Source organism: Perna viridis, chromosome 1, assembly GCF_037379345.1.
Source record: "Perna viridis isolate PV_CMFRI_1.1 ecotype Kerala chromosome 1, ASM3737934v1, whole genome shotgun sequence".
Classification (NCBI taxonomy): Eukaryota; Metazoa; Mollusca; class Bivalvia; order Mytilida; family Mytilidae; genus Perna; species Perna viridis.
The window spans coordinates 21484332-21511905 of record NC_142445.1 but is presented as its reverse complement, the minus strand read 5'-3'; the positions used below and the strand labels follow the sequence as shown (position 1 = coordinate 21511905).

Genomic DNA, 27574 nt, shown 5'->3' with positions numbered 1-27574 from the left:
TGCAGCCATAGACAAGATGGCAAGGTTTTGTACTTAATGTAGAATACTAAATTACAGCCATAGACAAGGTGACAAGGTTTTGTACTTTATGTTCAGTACTATCTTACAGCCATAGACAAGGTGGAAAGGTTTAGTACCTGAGTGCAGTGCAGTACTTACAGCCATGAACAAGATGGCAAGGTTTTGTACTTGATGTTCAGTACTATCTTACAGCCATAGACAAGGTGGAAAGGTTTTGTACCAGTGTGCAGTACAGTACTTACAGCCATGAACAAGATGGCAAGATTTTGTACTTGATGAAGCAAGGTTTGGTACTGACCAAAGCATAAATGTAAAAGCTTAAAAAAATGTGTAAAAATGTCTCATTCCAACCAACAACACATTTTACTTGAAAATAACATTCTTTTATTGTATTGAGAACACATTAACATGTAAATTTCTGACATACTAACAATGGCAATGTATAACATGGAATATACAACAATAAGAATACAGCACTAATCCAAACATTTCTTTACATTCAACAAGTAACAAGACCACCTTAACCTTGCATACAGATGCTAACATACTACATGTATATACAATTAGAGAGTTATATAACAGATTACTGACAACTCTATTTCTGCATTTATTGGCTACAAGAAATTCTAAATGAAATTAGAATTCATATTCAGAATATGAATTTACATAATTTGTAGAAGGGGTGTAATAATCTGCAATGATGTCCACCTTATTAATGTTCATGAAACAGTATGAGATTTAACAACTGTTATGATGTAAGTCTCCCTAAGGTAAATATATTCAAATGAATAACCAACGACAATTGTAAAAGCAAAGAAACCCCCCCTCCAAAAAAAAATCCAAAACTGAGTTTTTATTTATGCATTTTAATAAATATTCCAGATCCTAATAGAAAATCATTCACCATAAAAAAAAAATGATAAAAAAAGACAAATAAGTCATCAACAGTCACCAGATTTTAAGAAATTTTCAAAATATTTCCTGGAATAAATATCATCAAAGTGTTTCGTTGAGAGGTTTTGTATTTTCAAGGACAAATGAAATAGACAAATAACACAAATCATATTTCCAATACACATAATCCTGTAAATGAGACCCATGTATATTGATATAAATGGCAACTCTGGAGGTAGGGAATACATTATCATTACCTGACGTACCAATATATGTCCAAATTTATGCAAATTTATGCAAATTAAAGCTTATATTTACCATGTAAATTTGTGAGACCAGATGAAATTATGCAATTTTATGGTACAATAATTAGTGTGTCAACCCGATTCAGACCAAGAAATTTATTTTTAAAAAAGGGGGGATGGTTCTAACCAAGAAATTTATAGAAAGAGTTTTTTTCCAAGTCATCATTATTTGCTAATTTTGCCAAATTTCGTACAAAAGTAATAAAAAAACAAACAAAAAATCCAACAAAAGGGTGGCACCTACTTCCCAAACCTCTCCCTGGGTCGGCCGCTGAGGTTTGAAAATAAATAACAGAAATGAAGGTACTAATTATATAAGATAGAACACTTCAGGTAAACAACTACTAGTATATTATGAATTTAGTACTGACTAATAAATTTTCTCTACCAAAAGGCACAGGTAACTAATGTTAACACATGTAAAACTGAAAAGGCACAAATCAAAGTTGAGTGAAATTGGTAAAATAGGCTTTAAGAAACAAAAACAAAAAAATATGAACATAATGGTGAATTAGACATGGAATTTCAATTAATAACAAATTTATGAACAATTTGTGTCAGTAAATAACTTGACTATTCAATCTTAGCACCCAGGATGATAAGCACAAAATATGAATAAGTTCAGAGATTTGTTTACCCAAAAAACAATGGACCCACTTCATACTATTTACAAGACATCACTCCAGTCTGATTTTGATTGACTCTATTTCCAAAGCTTACCCTGTAGCTATTTTCCTTACATTATTAAGGCCTGAATATTTTTTTCTGTCTAAGAAGAAATAGCCTCATTCATATGGTGCACACATATGCATTGAGGTAGTTTCAAATAGACAGAAAAATTACAAATTTTGTTACAACTTAATTTTTAGAATCAATATTTAACGAGTATTTCATTAAAAAAGATTGAAGATGTCACTGTCACATAGCAAAAGTAACAAACATTTTTGTTGAATTTTATAGGAAATCAAATAAATATGCATGAGTCACTTAATTCAGAGATAAATTGCATTCATAAAAGACAGATGATTACTTCCACTTACATCAAAATAATTGTTTATAAAATGATAAAATCTTACAAGTGACTACCAGTACCTCAGATCACATATTTTACTACTAGGCAATAAAGAAAGCAATTGAGAGATTGTTTTGGCTACACTAACTCAATTCCAATACTGGCACTAATCAGTAACTCAATTCCAACACTGGCACTAATGTTTTACTTAATAACTATCAATAACCCTATGATAAAAGTTTACGTCTTCACATTTCAATCAAGCACATCTACCGGTACATTACTCCTGCTTAAAGAAAACAAACTGATCAGATCTTTAAAAAGTTACCAAATAGATTTACAGAAAATGGTAGATAATACAAAACTTTCAAATTATGATTTAAAATTTTGTGACGTTGTATATTACATAATTACTAATGATGAAAAGGTCCAATTATATCGAGAACTAATTGCACATACGATTTCATATAACATATATATTGCATCAACTTCGTACATAGTAATAAAACTAATCTACAAAATATTGTAAAGTAAATGTATTCACTGTCATGAGTAAAATCCTTTTCATGGGTAATAAATGATTTTCCTGAAAATTGAGCTTCATGTATAATGAATTGGACTATAAAGAAGAAAGTGATATTACTGATGAAGCACTCACCATTTCTTTAGAGTTTCTGATATTTTACATTAATGTTAATATGAAACTAAGTAGTAGATTTCAAAAGTTAAACATTGCAATAACTCTGAACTTCAAAATTGAGCTAATATCATATTGAGTAAATTGGCAGAGTCCAAGATTTATGCACTAAATGCTAAGTATTTAACCTGGGTATCTTATTTGAGTTTCATTAACTGACTTGAAACATATTCGTAAATAAAGATCAATGATGAGGATGTTTGTAACATCCATGCTTTACAGTGGTAATAGTTATATTTCTTGGGATCTGGTGGAATTCATGTATACATACAAATCAATAAGAAGGATAAATAGATATTGAACACTGTCCTTAAAATAATAATCTTTTCAGCCGGTCTGTTGATGAGATAATTAATTAGAGTGAATAACACACAGATTTGACCAGTGTGCAGAACTTCCAGGCAGGAGTTAATTCGTCTTACCACCAGTATATATATTTTGGTTATTTACAACAACCAATTGATTCTCCTATTTACAGTACAGATTTCTACTTAATTTATTGCTATTATCAACATATGTTTTTAATTTTGTGAATGAAAGATTGATAATCATGTTGTGACATTTTAGTGGGAAAAAGCCCAACTACCAAATGACTTCACAATGTGACTTTTAGATATTTTTTTACTCAGGGAACATTGAATTAATCACTGTTATCTATAAAATAACCTTGTTTCTTTTCTATACTGCTTTGCATTGAACAGTTAAAATAATAGGTAACATTTTCATTGACTTAAAAAGAATGTTGTATGTAACCGTCAATTTCATTTGTTAAATAAATACATTTTCCGTTGATCCTAACCCTTTGTAATTACCAACCAAACATATTTTTGTTAAAAGCAATAAAAAAAATCTGCTTCCAGGAAAATTGTTCACACCAAAAGTTTCAGCTGATGTTCCAAAGTGCAGATTAATCTCCCTTTGGTATAGTGTCTATAACTACTGCTTAGTAGAGTCTCTTTTCATAGCTGAAAAAGAAAACAACAAAAAATTGTCACATAATTACAAAAATAAACATGATAAATAAATAACTCATTTCTGTAAAAAGAAATAAAGGTTTGTGTATCACCAATGTTGAAAGTATATTAACATTTAAAAAAAACCTCTCAATTAAAGAAGTTATAACTTGCATACTATAAACAAAGAAAACAAAATGGCATCTCTTATGATCCCAAATGCTAGATGTAAAATCCTCAGTTTTGATTTACAGATGTTTTGAGTTTATTGATTGTTGTTTAAGTTTCTGATAATCCTTTATATTAATTTGCAAAATGAATTTTATAGTGTTGTAAAAACCACTATACCCTATTTCAATACAAAACATCTAATTGTGAATTTTGAGTTATGAGTTATTAAATCTTAAATAACTTAAATATAAAAAGCTTCACAGAGCTCAGCATGATACAACTGCAGTGGTCAAACCCTGAACAGTTGGGGCAAGTGTGGACATAATATTAGTTTTTGACACACTTAAACATAAGGATTATGGATACAACAAAATGGTTTGGACAATATTTTGCACAAAATTTGAATTTCAATTAAAAATTTTCAAAATCAGACCAAAAAGAAAAGTCCCTTTGACCCCATTTAACTCAAAAACCATAAAATATCTGAAATCTGATTGAGGGATTTTTATAAGGAATCCAATAAAAAAAAAAATTGAAATTTTACAAAAAGGTTGAATTTTTTAGGATTGTCAATTTTAACCCTCTAAAACTTGAAAACAGTCCAAAAACACTAGAATTACATAAAGAACACAATAAAAAAGAATAATCAAAATGGGAAGGAAAACAAACATTCTCCATGGGTTTTAATGACACCTATTTTTACCCTTTTTTACTCCTTATCCTAAAAGGGTAGGGGCCACATACCCCAAATTAAATAAGAACCTTCCTTTAGTGGTTAGTAAAATCATATCGAAATTTTATAACAATTGTTCAACCACAACTAAAGTTGTTGCACTGAAACAAAGTGTCCCCAGACGATGATGACTGCACAATAACATTATATGATCACTAATGTTTGTGTGGTTTAAAAATGAAAAAAAATACAAAACAGAAATCAACAAACATAATACATTTATAAACCATAAAATATTGTATATAATTCAAAATCTTTTTAAAAATCATTTTCTAATTTCAAATAATGTGTTAAAAAATAACCAACAAAATTCAGATCAACAAAATGATGAAACAATTCTTTTCAAAATAAACCACAGAAATAATCATATTACAAATGAATTGAATCTAAGCCAAAAAATAGTTAAATTGTGACAATTCAAAAGGGGATAGCCATAAAAAACAACAGCTTACAACCTTTAGATCAGGAATAAATAGCCAGGTCAGATGCCCTATCAAGAAGATAGAAAAATAACATTTGCCCTTGTTTACTTTGGAAATTCAGCTCTTGAAAGCAATCAAATGTTGTAATAAATGCTAATGTCATGCAAACAAATTTTACAGGGTTGACATCACCAATGTCTGAATAAATAGCATATTGTAGGATAGACTATTTAGTAAAATCAGCACCACAAAATCACATTTTTTGTCACTTTTCAACTTCCAAAACAAAAATGAAATGATCAGATTGTCTATTCAAACACTCAATTCAGGAATTGTGCTGGTTTTAGCAGGATAAATCACACTTGTGGGTCACACCTTACCTTATATTCTCAACACACTAATCAAAGAAATAAAATAATCAGTGCTACAAGAACAAAATTATTCTTTCAGAATTACCCAAATGCTATGTACAAAAATACCCAGCAGAAGCTTTAAAAAATATGACGTGAGCATTAATCAAAAGATCAGTAAAGTAAAGAATTAAATATAGCATGCAGAGAGGATGACTAAAGACCAACCTGTGAAGACTGTGCACACCTCCTTCAATCTGAGCTGATGTTGTTCTCCTCTCAAACTTTAACTCTCCAGAATACATCATTGACCTGTTTAAATAGAGATTGACTTTAAAATGTAAACATGTTAAAAAGTTGTTGCATACCTTTCGTATCTTAAATGAACATCTAAATACATAAAGAATCTAAAAGTTTACAATGACTTGTTCTATGCTCAACAATTTCACAGAATAAATACATCTTTAATTCGGAAACAAAATTGATGCAAAACAAATCTGACTCAATTACCATAATTAAATTTTGATCTCAAGGCTTTTTAAAATATTTTTTTTCCTCAATTGACAAGCATTGGCAAAATCATTTACAAAGTCATAAGCCTCATTATGTATTAAAATATACCAACTTACCTAACATGAGACAAAGTCCTAGCACCAATATCCTGACATCCATGTTTGATCCCAGCGATAAGGTAAGGAACAAATTTCTGAATTGATCCCTTGTCAACAATAGAACCAGAAACACCTTGGGCTACCTTTAGTTTGTCACTCTCACTAGAAAACAAATGAGAATGTAAAAATAATACCAGGAATACCACTACTGTGAACGTGCTATTGTTCGTGGGGAAACAATTTTCGTGGATTTCGTGGGCAAGGTAAACAACAAAATTTGATTCCCAATGAAAAGGATTATTTATTTTAAATTGTATGACAGGATCATCAAAACCATGAATTCAAGAATCAACTTCTGCTTTTCCCCTAAACCATGAAAACTGACACCCAAAATTTTGTCAATAACATGAACCCTGCTTTGTATTTGTATATAGTTCTTGGTAGAGATTCCTCATACTTTGTAAGAAATAATTACAAATCATCTTCCAAATATACAGAGGAAGATGTTTACAAAATGCTGGAATTTTTAATTGACAACATATTTGTCCAGTGTGGTGGACGTGTTTTCAACAAACGGTCGGCATTCCAATGGGAACAAATTGTGCTCCTTTACTTGCTGACCTATTCCTTCACTCTTATGAGGCTGACTTTATAGCTGATCTGATCAGAAAGAAAGAATATCATTTGGCTAGATCCTTCAATCTCAGTTTCCGCTATATAGATCATGTATCATCTTTAAACAATCCTAATTTTGGGGATTTGGTACATCGCATCTACCCAAAAGAACTCGAGATAAAAGATACTACAGACACTGTGAAGTCAGCCTCATAGCTTGACCTACTCTTAGAAATCGATGGTAAAGGAAAACTACTTACCAAACTTTACGACAAATGTGATGACTTTTCATTCAGAATTGTCAACTTTCCTTTCATCTGTGGCAACATCCCTTCAGCACTTGTGTGAGGAGTGTTCATACCACAACTCATACGTTACGCCAGAGCTTGCCAAAACTACACAAACTTTTTTTATTGCATTAGAACTCTAACAAATAGGCTTCTAGATCAGGGTTATGTTGCTACAAGATTGAAGTCATCACTACACAAGTTATATGGTTGTCATCATGAACTCGTGGATCGTTATGGTGTATCCATCTGCACCATAAAAACTGATTTATTCAACGGGTCATAGTTTTCCTTTCCTCGTTTGTCTACCCCAGACTTGACTTTTTATGAGCAACTCGGCGAGAGTTTCTAGAAAAGCAGAGGAAGCTTACCCTACCGGTGCACCTGGTCCATGCTCCCAGTTTTTAGTGGAGTCCGAGTTGCTCATTTACTTTTGTTACTTTGTATGTATGATTTTAGTTACTTTATGTTCTTTGTTGTGTATGTCTGTTTTCCATGTCAGGTCTTTGTCCCTGGATTACATTCTTATGATTACCGCTACAACCTTGGTTCTTTTGATTACTCTTTCAAGCTGGATATTTTTACACGTTAGCAACACTAACAACAACCCCAGGAAGGGCAGTTATATTTTTACACATGCTAACGACAGTAACAACAACCCCAGGAAAGGCAGTTATATTTTTACATATGTTAGCAACAGTAACAACAACCCCATGAAAGGCAGTTATATTTTTACACATGTTAGCAATAGATAACAACAGCCCAAAGAAAGGCAGTTATATTTTTACACATGCTAACAACAGTAACAACAACCCCAGGAAAGGCAGTTATATTTTTACACACCACTGTATTCAAATAAAGTAACTGTCACAATTTTCTACAATAATATGACTAAGACTTGATTGAGAAAAACTGAAAACCAATTCAAACAGACTTTGGTATGACATAGCAAAAATTCAAGCCCACAAATTTCAGTACACTAAGGCTACTACTAGACCCCAGACCCTTTACTTCAAGACAGTTGTTTTCATCATGAGCATATTTTTTTTTATTTAATTAATGCTATTACCTGAAGTAACGACTCTGACTGCTGCGATGTTTCTCCATTGCATCTAAAGAACCCATCCCTCTGTATTTCTTCAGCCTAACACCATCAGCAAAGAAATATTCACCAGGGGCTTCTGTTGTACCTGCTAACATTGATCCCATCATAACTGAAATAGTGAACTTCCCATTTTTAGGTATTGTTAAAATTATGTAAGGGTTAAACTGAAATTAAATTCAAAGAGAGTTCACATGATTAAATGAATCATTCAAATCAAATTTTGAAAAGCTGCTTGAAAATGAAATTTTGAGAAAAAACTCAGTGTGGTAATTTTTTAATGAACAAAGGCAAAAGACATTTTAATAGACTGACAGTCAAACTTAATAAACCATAAAAATGCATTGCTTTATCTAATCAACCATCAGTTTTGATAAGTAATGGATATGATAACTAAAACTGAGCCTAATCATTGAATTTCTTAAGATGTTGAATTCAAATAATGATAACAACTATTTGTTACAAAGTCTATTTATTACAATGGGTATACAATTACAATACTACAGTATATACACTGAGAAACCTTCCCACACAGCCTATAAATGGCCTCCTATGATTCATTCTTACCTGTAGAAGCACCAAGTGCTAAAGCTTTAATGATATGTCCGACTGTCTGTATCCCACCATCTGCAATGACTGGTACCCCAAATCTTCTGGCATATTCAGCTACTTTATACACAGCTGTACCCTGTGGCCTTCCCACTGCCATAACTAGAAATGGAAAGTATTAATATTAGGCATTCACAAAAATAGTCTTAAAAGCCACCTCGGAAATAATAATATATCACTACCAAGTGTATTTAAAGTAAACCTAATCTCACTTTGTAGCGCATTCTATTTTAAAAAAAACTTGTACGTCGAGACCACCAGTTTCTTTTCAATATCATGATTTTGCTCTCATATGGGAAGTCACTTTAGACAGGTTTGACTGTAAAGATAATATTACAGTAAACCCCGATATAATGCCTCTCAAGTTATCGCCAAACTTGCATAATGCCATAAATTTTCATTGTCCATAATTCTGGACATGCAAACAACCCTGTTTTACTGCCAAACTAGCGTATCTTCATCCACAAATGTACTTGAAGATCAAACAACCATTTAACAGTTAATAAAACCTCAATCACAATGCCAATCAATATATTTAAACATCAATGATAACAGAAGAACATTGTCGTAATTAGGTACATAAACAATCTGTCAAGAAGATTACAATAACCTGTCGAAGTAATTAAGATATTGTTGTGAAAACACATTTTTATTTTCTTTGCAATACAATTTTACAACCCCAGACTTATTTTTCATTCTGAATAAAGTTGAAAAAATAAAAATGTTGCTATTGTTGTTTATTTGATCAACATGTCAGTCGTAAAATGTCCTCTTCTGGATGTCAGTCCATCAGACATTCCATTATAGTCATCAAACAAACTTCCAGTTTTTCATCAAATTCAATTTTTCGCAAAATTCATTACAACGCCAAAATTTGCCTGGACAGATAGTGGCATTTATAACAAGGTTTTACTGTATCATGTTGTATAATTGTCGCAAGAAAAAAATTTTGACATATCTAAGTGAAACTGAATCTTTAATAAGGAAATGGAACCTGCATAAAGTGGATAATAAGACAATGAACCAAATAAAAAAATCTTCCTCCAAAAAATTTAAAAATCATAAAACCTTGAAGTACAGGTATCATTTACAAACCTTCCTGTGTAATACAGATAGATCCACTCCCCATACCAATCCTTAAACCATCAGCTCCTGCATCTATTAAATTCTTTGCCTGGGCTGCTGTTACAACTAAAAAGAGAAACACATCATTATATGTATGAGCAAGATAAGCCAGTGACATATCCTTGTAGAGTGGTCAAACATTCTCTTCCTGAAATGCATAAAACATCTGCCATTGAATGTTAAGCAATAATCAATCGATCAATCAAGAGTGTTTCAAAAATTGGAATTTAATCTTTATTTTAAAAAAAAAAAGGCACATGAATTTACATGTATGTCCATGAGATAAAAAGATATCTTCATTTTTATTGTAAAGATAAGGTATGTTAAGGCCATATCGCCTGAATATAGCTGAAATATTGCTGCTCCGGCATTAAACCCCAACAAACAAACAAACCCCTCCCATGTAAAGAAAAAAAAAGTTTGAAGTACATGATAGAAATGTGATATGCACTCTTAAATGGTTGATTAACTTGTTTTATAATGGTTTTAAATTTTCGCAATTACATCAATTGTCAGTTTTATGGAATCCTAAAATCTGCCAAAAACAACAAAATGGGCAAAAATGCCAATTTCAATTGCTACCAGTGTTATTTTCAATTGTTTCCACCAATGTGATCAATGTTTACCTTGACTGATTTGAACTCCTATCAAAGTGGCATTTAGAAATCGTAATTTTGGGTGAAGCTGGCAGTCAGTCAGAAATTACAAAAATCTTCTGAAAAGTACCAAATTTTGGCATATTTGATAGATTTTTGCAGATTTCTGAATTTAAGGTATCATTTTTCAATCATTGAAATAGGTTGAATATGCTAAACCATACATTTAACATTCTAAATAACAGAAAAAAATTCAAATTTCCAATTTCCTGTCATGATTTAGCCAAATATGGGCCTAACTGTACCTAGCCTACAAATCTTTTTCTTAATTTGTTATCGGTTTAGTTGCACAAGGTAGGGTTCTTGAAATATCAAGTAAAATCAGTCAAAAGATCTGAAGATACTGTTTGTCTAAAGCTATTAAAAAGTGGATACAACAATGAAGTGTTAGAAATAGATATTTTAGTAGAGAGGGTGATGAGAAAAGATACAAATATTGGATAAAAAGAATAAAGAAATACTAAATACAGCACAGTAGATGATACAAGGATAGAATGATAGATCAGATGGTAAAGGTATAAATAAAAGAAGAAATTATATGCAAGAAACTAGCTATGGGTAGTAAAATAGGCAAGAAAGAATACTTAAGCAGCAATAAGCAAATTTATGAAACAAGTTAACAAAGCAAATTTGGTAGGATATACAGTCTTGTCTAACAGAAACTAAATGAATGAACACAGGCTCTTATCTTAACAGTTAGATCCAAGCTTATGGAGGCTACCTCTGTGAAGAACACTACTGGGTTTTTGAGAATAAAATTAAAATTTTGCCAATGGGAACTTTCCCAAGATCTCTCACACTTTGAAAGGAAGGGGGATGTGAGAGGAGAAAGAAAATGCCTAATCATCATACCATTACCACCAATGACTTGTAGCTCTGGATATAAACTTTTAGCATGTTTGATGAACTCTATCTGATATATGGAATTCCCTTGGGATGAATCCTAAAAAAAAAATAGCTAGTTAATAATGACTAAAGGTGTAAGATCATACACTGGCAAAATTTATATATTTCTTTTATTCGACTTCATAGCAATACAATACCTTTTTTTAATCAAGAATTGAATGTTCTATTCAATCATTGTAATACAATGAGGAACGATCACTTTAAGTAAATTGTATAGCTACTGGAAGACACGATGTAATGATTTCAACTATTGAATTTTTTTACTGGAGAATGCATGGTGAGAGGTCCAGTACAATATAGTTGACTTCCCCAAACCTTCTTTAAAGAATATCAGACTTGGGGAAACTACCTCCTACAAAACTCTGTGTCTTCTTATTCAAATAAATAATTTTCATCAATGATTTTTTTTATTGGAAGTTTGGTCTCCATTTAATCTTGCCTTTTGACTTGCAACCTTAAAACTGATAGGGTTCTTGATACTCATAAAACTAAGAATGTGCTATGTTTTGTTCGAACTCTATGATTATGTTTTTTCAGTGTTTTTCAATGGAATGACAGACATTAAAATACTTTTACACAAGGAGATTTATAAGTAAGCATACCAGAACAACAAAGTCTACTCCTGCTGCCACTAATGCATCTAATCTTTTCTTATCTTCATTGTGTGTACTAATTGCTGCTCCTACTAACAACTGTTTTCTGTAGAATTGAAATCAATTATACAATGAATAACATACAGTCAGGAAAATACTGTAGTGTATTTTGATTATAAAAAAAAAAAACAGGAAGGATATTGTACCTTTAATACATTAGTTTAAATTAATTTAGCTCAATAAAATTAAAATTACAACAATGATATCATGCAATATTGACAACTAAAAATGGTGAAAGAATAAAATCATTATTTGTACCTTAGAACTACTGATACACAAGCAATACTTACCACATAAAATGTGTGACAGCAAACATCATGAACATTTGAATTCAAAATACTCTTTTTTAACACTAGCATGTGTTGGTTAAAACTTCTTTTAAGTGCAATTATAAAAATGTGTGTACAATATCTGTTGAAAGATGCAACTTACTTTTCATCTTTAGATGCAAGTGGAAATTCTCTGTTTTTCTTTGTGTCAGTTCTAGCTATCAATGATACTAATTCGCCTTTGTCATTAACTATGGGAAGTTTCCCTGTAATTATTTTTTGCAACATTAATATCAACAGTAACCATAATTATTTCCACTCAGTACCAATAACTTACGGATTTTTTGATAATTGCTTAAGTCAACAGAAAATTTAATGTATCCTACAGATTTAAAACTAATATGGGAACTGAAGTGTATGTTAAAAATTGCTTCATATGTTTCTGTGATCAATCAAGCAAGCCAAAACATAATAGAATATATAGAGTGCACTACCATAAAGACATTATTGAATGCAATTACCAAGTTATTTAAAGAGCATTACATGCTCCTTTAAAAGTCATCCCACCAAAATACTATTATACATTTTGCATACTCATAAGAAGGTAAAAAAAAGGAAAAAAATAATACTATCTTTTAGGCATAGCTTTAAATAAGTGTTCTAAAGTTACTATGAGTGGTGATGTTACTGTTATTGTAAAATGGTTAGATTCACGACTTTACAACCATGAGTTCTACTATGAACATAGATTACAGACCAGCATGTATTGAGGGTTATAGACACTTTCCATCATTTTGGCAGTTTCAATACTTTGTTCATTATTTGTATTGTTTAACTTTGGTTCCCCTTACAAACTCTGGTGACTACATGAGACCTAAACCTGGCAAATAATTTGTAAAGGACTCCCTTTTAACTGATACTATAAAAAAACTCTACCTTTTTTACTTTTCTGCAATATGGAATTAGCATCTTTTAGTGTAACACCACAGTGAGCCACCACTAAATCTTCAAATTTTGTCATAACCTATAAAAGAATATTGATCCTTTCTTGTAAAATTATTATTAAAGAGTTTTTTTTAAGGTAATAGTTGTATTTTCATTTTACAATAAATTAATTTGATATAAATACTGTAATCTGATTGGTTAAAATAATTTTGTTATATCTCAATGGATAAAAAAAAATATTGACACGCCCCTATTCAGTTAAATTCAGAGCTACTTTTCTCATGTTTAAAGATAAAAATATGTTTTAAAATTAATTTATAAGAATTGGCTATGATAAAAATTTTGTCTAATGAAAAATAACATGAATTTTCCATGTGCATATTTTGTTTACTGTACTTCGCGCAATAAACAATATGCACATGGAAAATTTATGTTATTTTTCAATAGACAAAATTTTTATCATAACCAATTCTTAAAAGGAAGTCAGAGATCAGCATAATTAAGATATACTAAGAAGTACCCTTGTCTCTCTAATTTCTAAACAAGTCATATTTTGACAAGTTTAAAAGTTTTATATGAATTTCAACCAATGAAAAAAACCTGGCTAAACCAAATCAGGATTTTTAGGCACCACAGATTTAAGCATTCATGTTTAAAAAAATATCTACTAAATAAAACTGCATGTTAAAAATCAGGAGTTTTTTCATGTATTGTAAATCAGGAAATTTCTTTTATGACATTTTTTTCATTGTATTTGTTGCATCATTTTTATAATGAAACCCTATATAAATATTTTGATGAATTTTGTATTTGAATATATTTAAAGCAATCAATATGCCATTGGGTATGATGGGCAGTACATACATACACAACAATCACAAAAAATAAAAAGTCCATTTATGGGGGTACGGTCTCCTTTGGCCCTTTATATCTCAAAAACCATAAGAGATATCTGATTAAATATGAACAATGAATATAGTTTAGCAATGATGAAACCCAAAATTCAATACTCTGCAAATGTTGTTATATATTATCCAATCAAACACACTACATGTATGTGTAACATTCTTCAAAATTATCTACTGTACTTCTTATAAACAATATTGTAAAAGTTTTTAATCAGAGTAAGTAACTTACATCAGACAATGGAGTATTAAATTCATCTTTCAACAAGAAATCAATATCTCTCTGTGTGACAAGTCCCATCAACTTTTCACCCATATGTCCATTTTCTGTAATTGGAATCCCAGAGAACCCAAACATTTTTTTGGCTTCTACGACATCATTAACTGTGTTGTTTGGGGACATGACCACTGGATCCAGAATAAAACCTTGTTCATATTTCTGTTAAATGAAAAATAGAAATTACACTACTTCTATGTGCTACTGGTCTTTAGAATATGCATGTACAGGGCCTAATCAAGACATTGACGACAAAAAGTTTTGGTCAATTCTGTTTGTAAAATAACAATATTGACGTTTTTTTCTATGTATTGTATTAAAAAAACTTTTCACTGTCAAATACAAATATGTGTTAGCTGCGAAACATAGCTCTAACTATTTTTTTGTATTTTTTTAACGCTAGATTGCAAAATAAAAAAAAAGATCAAAAGCTACGAATTCGCAGCTAAAATATGTGTATGAAAAGTGAGCACAAACAAGGAGAATTTTTTGCTCATTTCTATCTCTAAATAAATTAGGCCCTGCATAAGTTTTCATAATGGAAAGTAATGGTATTGTGCATATAAAAAGACATGCAAAAGAATTATTTTCAAAAAATTATATGAAAAAAAAAGCTTCACCAAGCAAAGCATGATAAGACCACAGCCAGTTGAACACTTCATTGAAGGCAACTGTGGACACAGCGTTAGTTTTTGAAACACTTAACACAGGGATTTACAGTTGTTAAGGACACAATTCATTTGGATACAATATTGCACAATATTTTAAAATTCAATTTTAGCATAAAGGTCTGCTGCAGAGTATATTCATGGATCACTTTGTACTTCTTATCTCAAAAACAGTAAATGATAGGGTTAATTTGGTAAGCATACCTCTTAAAGCCCTTATATTTTGGCTGGGATTTTCATATGGAATTCAATAAAAAAAAAAATTCAAAATCACAACAAAAAAATAAAAAAAAGTCCTTTTTGGGGGTATGGTTCCCTTTGACCGCTTATAACTAAAAAATCACAAGAGATATCTGAAATCTGCTTGAAAAATGCAGTCAGAGATTTTCATGAGGAATCCAATATAAATAATAATTCAAAATTGCACCAAAAACAATTTTTTGGGGGTGGCCCCCTAACAAAAACTGTAAAAGATATCTGAAATCTGATTGAAAAATACAGGCAAGGATTTTCATGAAGAATCTAATAAAAAAAAATCAAAATCAGAAAATCAGACCAGAAATTAAAAAGCTATCATCAAGAAATCAGAAAAAAATTAAATGTTTCTGACTTCTTTATGACCCTTTATTCTTACTTGGCTCAAGTCACAACCAAAAATATCAATCCAAGTCTTTGTTTCTGTGGTATGGCACCTTGTAATTCAATTTAAAACAGATTCAATCACTAATAGTCATGTTATCGTCTGGACATCAGGAAAATGCATGTTTTTGACCCCACTTTTGGCTCCCTATTTCTGAAAAGTTCCAGTTTTTACCACAGAAATCAATCCAACTCTGACCATTGTGGTATAGAATATATATGCTTTTATTGGAGTTATATAGTTAAATTCCATGAAATGCTTGTTTTAGGCCCCATTTTGGTCCCTAATTCTAAAACGGTTTCTGGCCATAACAGTAACCCCCAAAATCAATACCAACCTTCCTTTTATGGTTTGGAACATTGGTAAAAATTTTATAATGATCAACCTACTAATAAGTTATTGCACGAAAACCAAGTGTATACAGACGCCAAAGACATGGACGAAAACGACAGCCTCATACCAATACATGACCACTGTATTTTTGAGATCGTATAACCATACTCTTTTCATATGTTAAGGCCTATGGCAGACTCATATTAAGCCAAATGATTTTTATTTCTTTGTTTTTTCATGACTGAATTTGATTGTCCAAAACTTTTGTTTTTCTTGATGATTCGCAACACATGAAAAATATATGAGATGCATATGTACAATCAATGTCATACACAGCCTTGACTCATATGTTAAATCTCCACCAACTTAGGTTTTTCTTTACAATATAATACCATTAATGTTTTTGTTTCATACATCAATGTATTACATGAATTTCAATTACAAGACAACAAAGATGCACTAGTTACAGCATCAGATTTTCATTTTCATAATAACAATAATAAATATCTTCAACATGCACAAATACTACACAAGTTACAAAACAATTGCATGGGTAACAAATTACCATTTGTATATATACTTAAGATAACATATACTTCTAAAAAAATTCCACAGGTAAAAATTCATTTTTAATCTTCGTAAAATTGTCATCAAATGTCTCCATAAAAGCAGGTAGCAAGTCTTTAATATGTACATGTATATTAATACAGTGTATACATTGAATAGTTTTAATTCAATATTTATTAAGTAACAGATTACCAGAAACTTAGATAAACCTGGTTGTATCCTATTTTTGTACGTAGCTGGACACTATACAAACTGTTTATATGCATTAAGCTTAAATTAGTCACACTTAAGGGACACTCACTACACATAGTCTGTGACTCAAACAGTATTGACTATAAAAATAATGATAATGGATATGGTGAATATGTCAGAGAGACAACAATGGCACCTGAATGTAAAATGTCACAGGTATTACTGAAACTTAGCATTTACAATCATGGAGAAATTCAACAAATTATTTTCTACATTACTTGCATGTTTAACATAGCTGGTTTTTTTTAAATTATATTGAGGATTAAGCCCATTTTTTTTAAGAGTCTTTAAGAATAAATCAACAAAGTTATTTATGCATTTATTGAACATCACATAATCCAAACTTCTGTTTTTTCCATAATTTTGTAAAAGGGGATACGAAAAAAAAAATCAATCTGTGAATGACTTTAATAGATTAAATGACACATTATATAAAATCTAGTTGTCAACTAATTTACTGAAAGCTGTAACAGATTAAAATTGTTTGAGAAGTAATACATCAATCACAAAAATAGGTGCAGGGATCATTCCAGGTACAAACTTAGTGGAATCTAATTAAAATTAGACCTATCAATAGTTCGAATCATTAACTGCATGTATGATCTAACAACACTCCATTCTACTTTCTGTTCAGATAACCTTTTCAGAATCCTCAGGTTTTCCCTTTGAATAATACCCTCAAAATCATGAGAGTTGAAATGATTGGCTGTTCAGAGAGATCATCTGAACAGAAAGTAGAGTGGGGTGTTGTTAGATCCTAAATGCAGTGACTGAATGGAACAAATGATAGGTCTAATTCAAATTAGATTGAATTCAGTGGAAAGAACAGAAATCTCAAAATCAGCTTGATTTTTTATGTATGGAAAAAAAGATCATTTTACTTTTTCACTTTGGATATCAAAATTGATACTGGTACCTGAAGGCAAATACTTTAATTCCTAGAAAGAAACATATTTTGTTCAATACATTTAATACACTAAGTCTTGTGCATTTTTTGCAAGTGCTACAGTATCAATGCTATTTTGCTGTAGTAGCTGACATGAAATTGCTGATTCAGTAATAAATCAGGAAGCCATTATTAAAATTAATACCATAAAGTTAGTATTTGTTTTACATGACATGGAAAATTAATGAGTAAGCACAAATTAAGTAGCAATCTCATCACATCATTGTAGGGGATCTAGTTGATTGAGAGATAATTAAGACGCCATAAAAATGGTGGTACTTAAGAAATTAATAAAGATCACAGATACCATCGATAAATGTAGATGTTTTTGATCTTAAATATGTCAATTCATTAATAGTTAACTAGACTGCTACCATTCTAAGCCAGTAATTAAAATGTGTGTGACTTTTTAACTACTACGCAGTGATTAAATTTGGTCATTTCACATTTACAAGTTTTATAAAAATTTCATGGGAAACAGATTCTCCTTCAGCCTATTTTGGATTTAAAATATTTCTCCACTCTTTATGGTAAAATTAATGATTAAGCTTGCATATCACAAAGGTAATGGACTAGAATTTTACTGAATTTTGAATATGAATGTTTTTGTTGGTCCTGAAAATGACACTATCCTATCATTGTTCTTGAATGTTTATATATCACTGTTACAACTAGGCTTATTTGAGACAATTTTGTAGACAAAAGGTGTGTTTGACTTATTTGTTTGAATAATCTGTTTATTTTTTTCTCTCTTAATTCTTTGTTCTGGGGTATATTATTTATAACCAAAACAAATCACAAAAAAATCAACTTAAATACATAACTTCAATTTAAAATGGAAACAAATTTAAGTTTTGCAAAACCATCTCAGCTATTACTCAGTGACATTATTTGTTGCTCCTACATAACTTTCTTCATTCGTACATGTACATAAATTTTACCTGACTCTAATAGCAAAGCAAATAATATAAATGATGCATGTACAATGAATACCAGTAGATTTTCTCATAATTCATCAGTGTTCTCATTAAGAGCCAGAAACCAGTGAAAATCTGATTTCCGTTGGCCTATGTTTATTTTTCCACCTAATCCTAAAACTTTACCTTCTTCTCAAAAACTTGTGAAAACAGTGTTCATTAGCCTCAAGAAGCATCTTAGCATGTGCAAGTAAATGATATACTGTCTACAAAAAACAAAGTCATTTGTACATAATACTGCTTTAATTATTCAATTCATAAAGAGTTCAGAACAAACAAATGTATCTCTTAGTAAGTTCTTCGTATATTTTTTCAGCTGAAATCTAGATGCTGATAGTTTTAACTAATATAGTTTAAGGTACCGTAAATACATGACTTAAAAGATGAAATACCGACCTTGACTTTGCGTACTTCATTCGCTTGGAATTCTACTGAACAGTTATGATGAATGACACCAACCCCTCCACAAAGCTAAAATAAATTAGGAGATAGAAATCAACACAGAAATGTCACAAACAAAAACTATTTTACACCATACAGACTTAAAACCCTTTACTTTCAAGTGATTCTTAATTTTTTTATTCCATTAAAAATTGTTCTAGGAGGTTTTCAATGCCTTTACATATATATGGATTATGTTTTTTTCTTCCTCTAAATTAGGCTTATTTTTTTTCAGTTTCTTCAAACACAAAATTACATACATGTTAGTATATTAAATCAAATTTTCACAATCTATCTGGATAGCATAAACAGTAAACAAATAACCTTTTTTAAGCTCTTCAATATTGACTTAAAATTCCATTGTTTTACTTCCTCAACTTAAAATTGAACTCTGGTTAACTTTATCATAATCCTGCTTATTTCAAATATAGGTCAAACCTTATACTTGACTTTAATCAATCATTGTATAAGATTAATCAATAGCAGGGTTTAAAATTGCCAAAGCATTCTCCCATAGGGCTTGGCGAGCACATTTGAAGGCAGGCAAGTCACAGCCCCCTAATTTTATGTTTACATGTAGTATGCACCCTACTCCTTATTGATGGCTAGACTCAACCATTTTGTTGAATTTTAAACAGAATTAGATGACTAGATTCTGAAGATTTTTTTCCCTCATGCATTTTTTTACATGCATTTTTAATTATAATTTTATAACTATCATTACACCCTTACATTTAGTATAATTTTTATATAACTTACAGCCATTGCAATAGCCATCTCAGCTTCTGTCACTGTGTCCATGGGTGAGGATACCAAAGGGGCTTTCAGTGAAATCTTTCTTGTCAAAGCTGATGTCAGATCCTGAGGTCATAAATTTGGAATATTCTCAAAATTAGATCTTATTTGTTAGATTCAGATGTAGATTTTTTTTCAAAACACCTGAGACATATAGTTTCAAAACCAAACAAATAAAATTGACTTTATGCTTTCTATTTTTGCCACAAAAATAACCATTATCTCAAAATGACGAAGTTCGGAAAATAATGTTAATTTTTAATATGAATTATGCAGGTTTTTTTTTCCTTTTTGTAGCAACAATTCAAACAAAGTCAAATAATAATTAGCAAAATAGCAATAATAAATGCACACAATACTAGTAATGTCTGAATTTACATGTAAGCAGTCTTTATTCCTACTAAAATTAAGGACAAATACTAAATTTGACATACATATATGACATACTAGTCTTGAATTCATGAAATATTGAAAATCATTTATTAAAGAAACAATATTCTCAAGTCTTACCACTTCATCTGCTGTAAAATCTATAAACCCAGGTAATATCAGGAAATCACTAAAAAAAAAGGAAAAAATGATTACTTACTGATACTTTATTATGTTTCATTTCATTACAAAATCAACATTTCAAATCTGAATAAAAATCAATAGATACAGATTTCTATTTAAAGTTTACATCAAAGTCAATAATAATATTTTTATTAAAGAACCCATTTCCCACTCAAAACATTCAGAAAGAAGAAATCTACACCAGCACATGTAAGAATATACCTAGCAAAAACTTTTCATGGCCAATCAGGATTTAATTTTCGTGTAATTCCAATTAACATTGATGGCAAGCTGTAAACTACAGCTTATTTAATTTTTTATTAGGAGCTGTGTTTCCTCAACCTCATATAACACTCTGCTTTCCAGGGTTATAATTTTTGGCACTGTTTAATTTGCAACATATTTTTTCTTCCAATACTACAATTACTGTGCTTAAAAAAAAATAAAAGGTCTTAAATGCTGTACTATGCCAGAAATCGCAGTAATATCATTGAAAATTTTATAAGCCTGCTAATACTGGACTTAATACATAAAAAATGATTAACCCTGAAAATGTCATAAACATGACAACTGAGTCATAACAGCATGATCATTTCAAAACATTGACAGTGATGTACAATACTGTTTATCTTCCACTTAAACAGTGTACAATAAACAAGCACCAATATACGTGTATGAGAAGGTTGGTTTAAAAAAAAATTGTAGAATTATTTGATATATAAAGGATGTTAACTCTATTTGAAAAACTGCTTGATGATGGCATCATTATGGCTTAAGTAAAAAACCAAAGTTTTCTGTTTTTGGCTGATGCCACATTAATATTTAATCAGGATTTAGAAGTTTGTGTTCAAGGTAAAATGGAAAACTTTGGGGGTTTGAGAAAACAAATTTAAAAGTTTAATTTCTAAAGTTCATCATACTTGCTGTAAGTCATATTCTCTGAAAGGAATCTAAAGATTACATATATTCTGAACAGTCGCCTCGGTGAAAATCACATAAAGTCGATCATACATGTACAGAACAATGTAAAACATGCCAGTAAAATTTGAAACTACATGTAGTAAGTAGTAAGTTAAAGAAGAAGACTATGTTATTGTGCAAGTCATAAATATCAAAACTAATTTGTTCAATGTTCATGAAAATAAAATAATTCCCTTTTCTTAACTAAGTAATCACGATTTATGATAAGGGAATTTGAATTTCCCGTGCCTATTGGCGCCACCACCATCGGTTCAGCTGTGACGTCCCCAAGTCATTTTGTAAAATGAAAGTAAATAGGTAAGTGATTAAGATGTCCAAAGAAAGTGCAAATTTGGGACTATAATTTAAATCCAAATATACAGAAGAAGAGATTTAGGCACAACGTGTAAGCAACACTGACGAACAACAGGATTTGCTGCTTGAAAATGGGTATGTCTAAGGTCAATCTCTGAATGCCATAATGGCTAGTTCCGAAGAGTGTTTGTGTTGCCGGTCAAAAAACTTTTTTAATATTTCTCTTTTCCCATATGTGCAATCCTAAGCTTGACAAAACAGCATGCTTTGGTGATTAGAATAAGAAGCTCCCAGGAGCCTGAATCACTCACCTGGTTAAATTTTTGCCTTTTAAGGGCAAGAACTCTAACAAGGAGTTGTCAGACAATTTTGACTCCATTTGATTCACTGGACACATCTGTAAGCCTAATAATAAGGATCATTTCAGCAATTGAAAGCTATTGGCTAAACCTAACAGATTTGGAGATGTATGCAACAATCTGCTGTCTGACCCCATTGTTCTATTTTTAGAAATGGCAGCCATATTTTTTCAGCGATCAAAAATCTGTCTTTTCGTAAAGGATACCCTATAAAACAAAAATGTCAACTTCATTGAATTCCGTAGAGTAGTTTCTGAGAAGATTTTTTAAAGTAATAACATCATAAACAGAAGAAAACGTCCAAAAAAGGGCAATAACTCCAACATGGCTCAACACATTTTCACCAAAATTTGATCACAGATAGATCTCTTCATGCTGAATAATTTTATCCACATCAGAATTTGGCTAAACCTAACGGTTTTGGAGATAAAAGCGAAAAACTACTGTCTGACTCCTATGCTCTATTTTTAGTTAAAGCAGCTATGTTTTTCGACGGATCAAAAATCCCCACATCAGTTCTGTACATTCATACCAAGTTTGGTTCAAATTGGTCAAGTAGTATCAGAAGAGAAGAGTTTTGAAAAATTGTTAACGACGACGACAACGGATGCCAAGTGATGGCAATAGCTCACCTGGCCTTTGGCAAGGTGAGCTAAAAATAGGATTGTAGAAATATTTACAGAATATTCTTTAACTTATTTATATACAGTACTTGTAACAGTACCAAACCAACTTAGTGATGTCACAAGCTGATTAGTAGCTATCAGTAAAAATAGTCTAAAGTCAGCTTATGATCTTCCTTCAGACAAAGAGTTTTGCAAGATGGCTTTCCACATATATTTCAAAGATTTAAAATTTTGCATAGCTTTGTGTATTTTACAAAAGCATATTTTTCATTATAGGTTATTTTTTTTTTTGTTCACATCGGTATAATTTTTCATAAGAGTAAAAGTGGCTTTTCCTTTAATTAGCCTGAATGATAATTAAGCTCATTAAAAAAGGTTTATGTAAACAATTAATAATTAATAAGAAAACAGTCTTAAAGCTAAAAAAATTGGATTTTTATACCCAGCTAAAATAGTTTAAAAACATAATGATAAATATAATTAGTAGGTTTTTATACATGTAAATGCTATTGGATGGATTAACTAAGGGATAGATCGACCAGGCATTGGTAAATTAATGGAACAGACAGGACAGAGAACAGACTACAAAAATTGGCATAGATTGTCTAGCATTCTGTGTACAGGTACATTACAGGTTTTTTTTCCAAGATTTTGGAAGCTTTAATCATTTTTGTGTGAGAAAATGAGGACCATTTTAATGGTATATTTTTTTAAAGTAGTATTTGCATCTCACATAAGATAGTTCAGCACCGTGTAAAGACATGAAACAAAACTTGAATGTACATTGCATATGAATAAAGCACATTATTTTTTTCACTATCAGTATTATGTAAGCATGTTTTCGAGACAATCCAAACAACAAACCTGAGATTTACAGTAATTAATTAACAAAAAATACTCCCCAACCTTTAAGCATCATCAAAAATAGAAATCCATTTACACTCTTATACATTAATCAGGGTCATACATTCATGGCACAATTTTAAATGTCTTTCATGTAAAAAAAAAATGCTGCTTTCTGCATGGCTAGCCTCTGTAGAAACACTAAAATACATCTAGCACAGTGTGTATATACAAAAAATGTAGATATGAACTGCCTTAACATGCATCAAACAGATATATTTTCAAATAGGTATTTGAATTGTGTTGCCTCACGAGATTCTATTTTTAGCACAATTTTAACTGTGTATTAGGGATCCAGACCAAGTTAATGACAAATTTACGTCATTATTTCAGTTACTGGCATATTTAGTATTGGTCCCTAAGGAGTTCATTGATTAGCATATATGATATTTTCAAGATCGTAAATATTCCCAACATGTGCAGCTACAAAATGCAATGACACTGGGGAAGACATCCACATTTGGTTAACAATCAAGTTTAATGTACAAAAATAAATGATAAATAACTGTCAATGTCATTTTAATAGAAAGTTAAGCAGAACTAAAAGAATTTCCCCAGTAGAATTTTTACCAACATTAGAACACCAAAAATTTGCTTTTATTACAAAATCTCCTACATGGGACAGAGTCAATGGGACAAAATCTCCCACTTGAGCTGTTCCAAAAGTAACTGTTTATAGCAGGTATGCCTTAAAAATACCAGTCCTTTCAGAAGATATACTCAGCTTCTAGATCTATAGACGTCTTATTCTGTAGTTTTGACAGATTTAAACATGAACAAGTACTACTACATGCATACATGTATATCATTTGACTTTATTACAATGTTTCAAATTTATGATGTATATATACATGTGTTTGTTAAAATAAATACATGTAATTCACACACCATACTGTAATATATAGTTTTACTTGATAGACAGTGCCCATCCCAGACATTTCTTAGACAATATTCAATAGGAATCATAGCACAAAAATGTAGATTCTGGATGTACTTTCGTTTTTTTTATTTCCACTAACTTGTATGTCAATCCATCTCCGTTGGAAAAAAGTTGTGCTCCTGTTAAACCATCGTCTGGTACATATCCAGTTCCGCCTGTGATTAAATAATCAGCCATTCTGTAAATAGATATTTTTCTTTTAGTCACAGCTTTTCACGTTTTTCTTGGTGAGTCATCTGGTAACTTCACCCAAACATGTTGGGAACCAGTAGCTGAGGTCAGAGGTGAACAGTCGATTGCTGGGATTGGATAATCATCGTGGCACTCATTCAGAATGGACTAAGTCACTTCGGCCCAAGAAAACAACACACATTACTCTGTTTCATTATTTTTAACTATTCCAGTAATCGACATTCTCATTTAAAAAACCTCTGACATTATAAATAGGGTTTGTGTACATCAAGGAGTTTAATATGCTATGTATAAATCCTTGTGTACATATATATAGGTCTCTGTTTTAACAGACTTATAAGCCATACCAGGGAGTGTATATAGAGTCCTTGGTCATATCAGCCAATGACACTCTACACGCTGACATACTCCCAAACAGTTAGAGTGGAGAAACGCTCTCGGACCCATGTGGAGTCCGGGAGTAGGCCAGAGCGTCAACACAGCAGCCCAGCCGCTAGTAGGACATACTCTGACTGGGTTCTTCGGTCAAGTATCCCGAAGGCTGGGCTCCGCTACCTTCTACTACTAACTGGCATTACTAATAGAATACCCGTAGGGGGGCGGTCGTGCGAGATCCGTGATGATAGTCAAGACCGTAAAACCCCCAATTATCATCCAGCCATTGGGTGTAATTTAAGTCCCTGGCAATATCTTTCAAGGAGTTTAAATTATACACACATCTCATGTTTAAAACTGACTATTAACCCTCTATAACCTCGTCAATCTGTCAGCGATACGCTCATGAACATTTTCCTGATATTTACTCCAACAATGCTAAAGATGTCATCTAACCGTTGGAATATGGAGGAACGGAATTCCAACCTCTTCCATTATCTAGAATAATTTTATTTCAAAAGTAATACGATTTCTAATTGGACCAAAAATTTCGTTTATCATCTCATGGACTAACTTTTGTAATGAATGTGACGTCATCAAACATTTTTTAATCATTTACTCGTTAAATTTTGGTACTTTAATTAAATCATAACGAATGACTGTTATACTTTTCTCGGTCTGTTTGAAATAACCTAAATGCCCGAGGTACACACTTTAAAATAACCTGCTACGCAAGTTATTTAGTGTGCACTACGTTTTCATAGGCCGAAATATATAACAGCCATTCCTTAAATAACTCGTTATCGAGGTGATTTAAAATAGGAAGTTTGTGTTAGAGAGTGTTTACAAATAGAAATGAAGGACAAAGATTTCATTAAAAAATGCCAAATTATGGGACGTACGCTGAGTCCACTCCCTGTGAAGGCTCGTCTGATCTGTGAAATATAGCTATTCAAAGCTATTTTGATATAAAAATTAGTAACATGATCGAGTGTGACTTTTTTCAACTTGAAATTAATCTGTCGCGAAAAGAAGGCACTTTGCTACTGAATGAAACGCTAGATAGTCGATGCAGAGACATTTAAATCATATATTATGTCGGAATTCTTTATGTAGTCTAAATGAAAAAATGTTGATTGAGACCGTTGAACCCAAAGTCTTGAAAAAAAAAATCGGTATATGGGGGATACGATTATGGTATAAGTAATTTACAAAACACCCGCAATTTATACAACAGAGTTAAACAGATAAAAGTTCGTCAAACCACCAAACCCTTTTTTCAATATAACCAAATGTGCATACTGAGTATTTTGTGCACGATTTTAAATGTTTATAGAAAATGAAAAAAAAAAAGTAGAGAGATGTTTTGATAAGATCATCGACTTTGTTCTATAGTGGTCAATTAGGGGCCATGGAGTCGATTTGGCACCAATGATATTTTTTACTATATATAGGACTTTAGCGTTCCGACAAAAACATATGTACAAAATATTCGGAAAAAATCATTTTCAATCTATGACAAAAATATCGTTTTCGGTCTGGCAACCAAAAAAAAAAAATTTCACTAATTATATCTGTCGCATCCTTGTCAATTAAAGGAAGGTGCAGTTGTACTTTAAAACTCAAAACTGTAGATGCGGAAGAGCTGGTACTATAAGAACCGAAAATCCACCCTGACTTTAACGTTGATGTGTGTATACTTATAAACAATTCAATCAAAGAAACATTTGATTTGAACTATGTCACTTTAGCTAATCACAGGAAGAGGGAGTTTCCGCATTCTACATTTCGGCTATCTGTATATGTCTAGTTAAGTTTTAATTGCTTATAATGCACATGTACATGTATATTTTCCAATCGTACGATGATTAAAATATATATAAATTGTAAAAAACCAACTCCATCTTTCATTTTCAAACTACTCCTTCGAACGCTTTGTTTGTGATATTGTATGTCATTGTAATGGTGCTATTATACATTTATAATATACAGTTCTTACCTTGCATCCGATGGTCCAAGTTGGTTCATACGTTCGTTTAATCTTTTCCCAGCACATGGGATGACTTGGTGGGTTATCTGTTGATTTGCTTGGCCTTCCATAGCGTACAGTGTTGTATTTCACTTGTCCATAAATATCGAGCGTATCCTTTTTTACACAGCTTAACTGATACCAGTGTACATATTTGAAATAATAACCATACGATGTTATATACTG

At 31.3% G+C, this 27574-nt stretch overlaps 1 protein-coding gene across 2 annotated transcripts; it reads right to left on the bottom strand.

Annotated features, from left to right (window-relative positions):
* Nucleotides 1-382: 382 nt before the first annotated feature.
* LOC148627759 (inosine-5'-monophosphate dehydrogenase 1-like) lies at nucleotides 383-27574 on the bottom strand. 2 transcript variants are annotated; one of them, XM_088578284.1, is made up of 16 exons: nucleotides 27359-27574; nucleotides 24872-24970; nucleotides 20648-20696; nucleotides 20102-20203; nucleotides 19298-19372; nucleotides 14474-14680; nucleotides 13328-13415; nucleotides 12555-12657; nucleotides 12072-12168; nucleotides 11422-11506; nucleotides 9878-9973; nucleotides 8741-8884; nucleotides 8141-8285; nucleotides 6188-6331; nucleotides 5787-5870; nucleotides 383-3894 (listed from the first exon to the last, which is right to left on the bottom strand). In XM_088578284.1, the coding sequence occupies exons 1-16, from the start codon at nucleotides 27457-27459 to the stop codon at nucleotides 3873-3875; spliced, it is 1641 nt and encodes a 546-aa protein (XP_088434410.1). In that variant the 5' UTR covers nucleotides 27460-27574; the 3' UTR covers nucleotides 383-3872. The 2 variants fall into 2 exon arrangements, with proteins under 2 accessions (XP_088434410.1, XP_088434402.1); XM_088578276.1 differs by having other exon boundaries at nucleotides 11416-11506; nucleotides 27359-27573.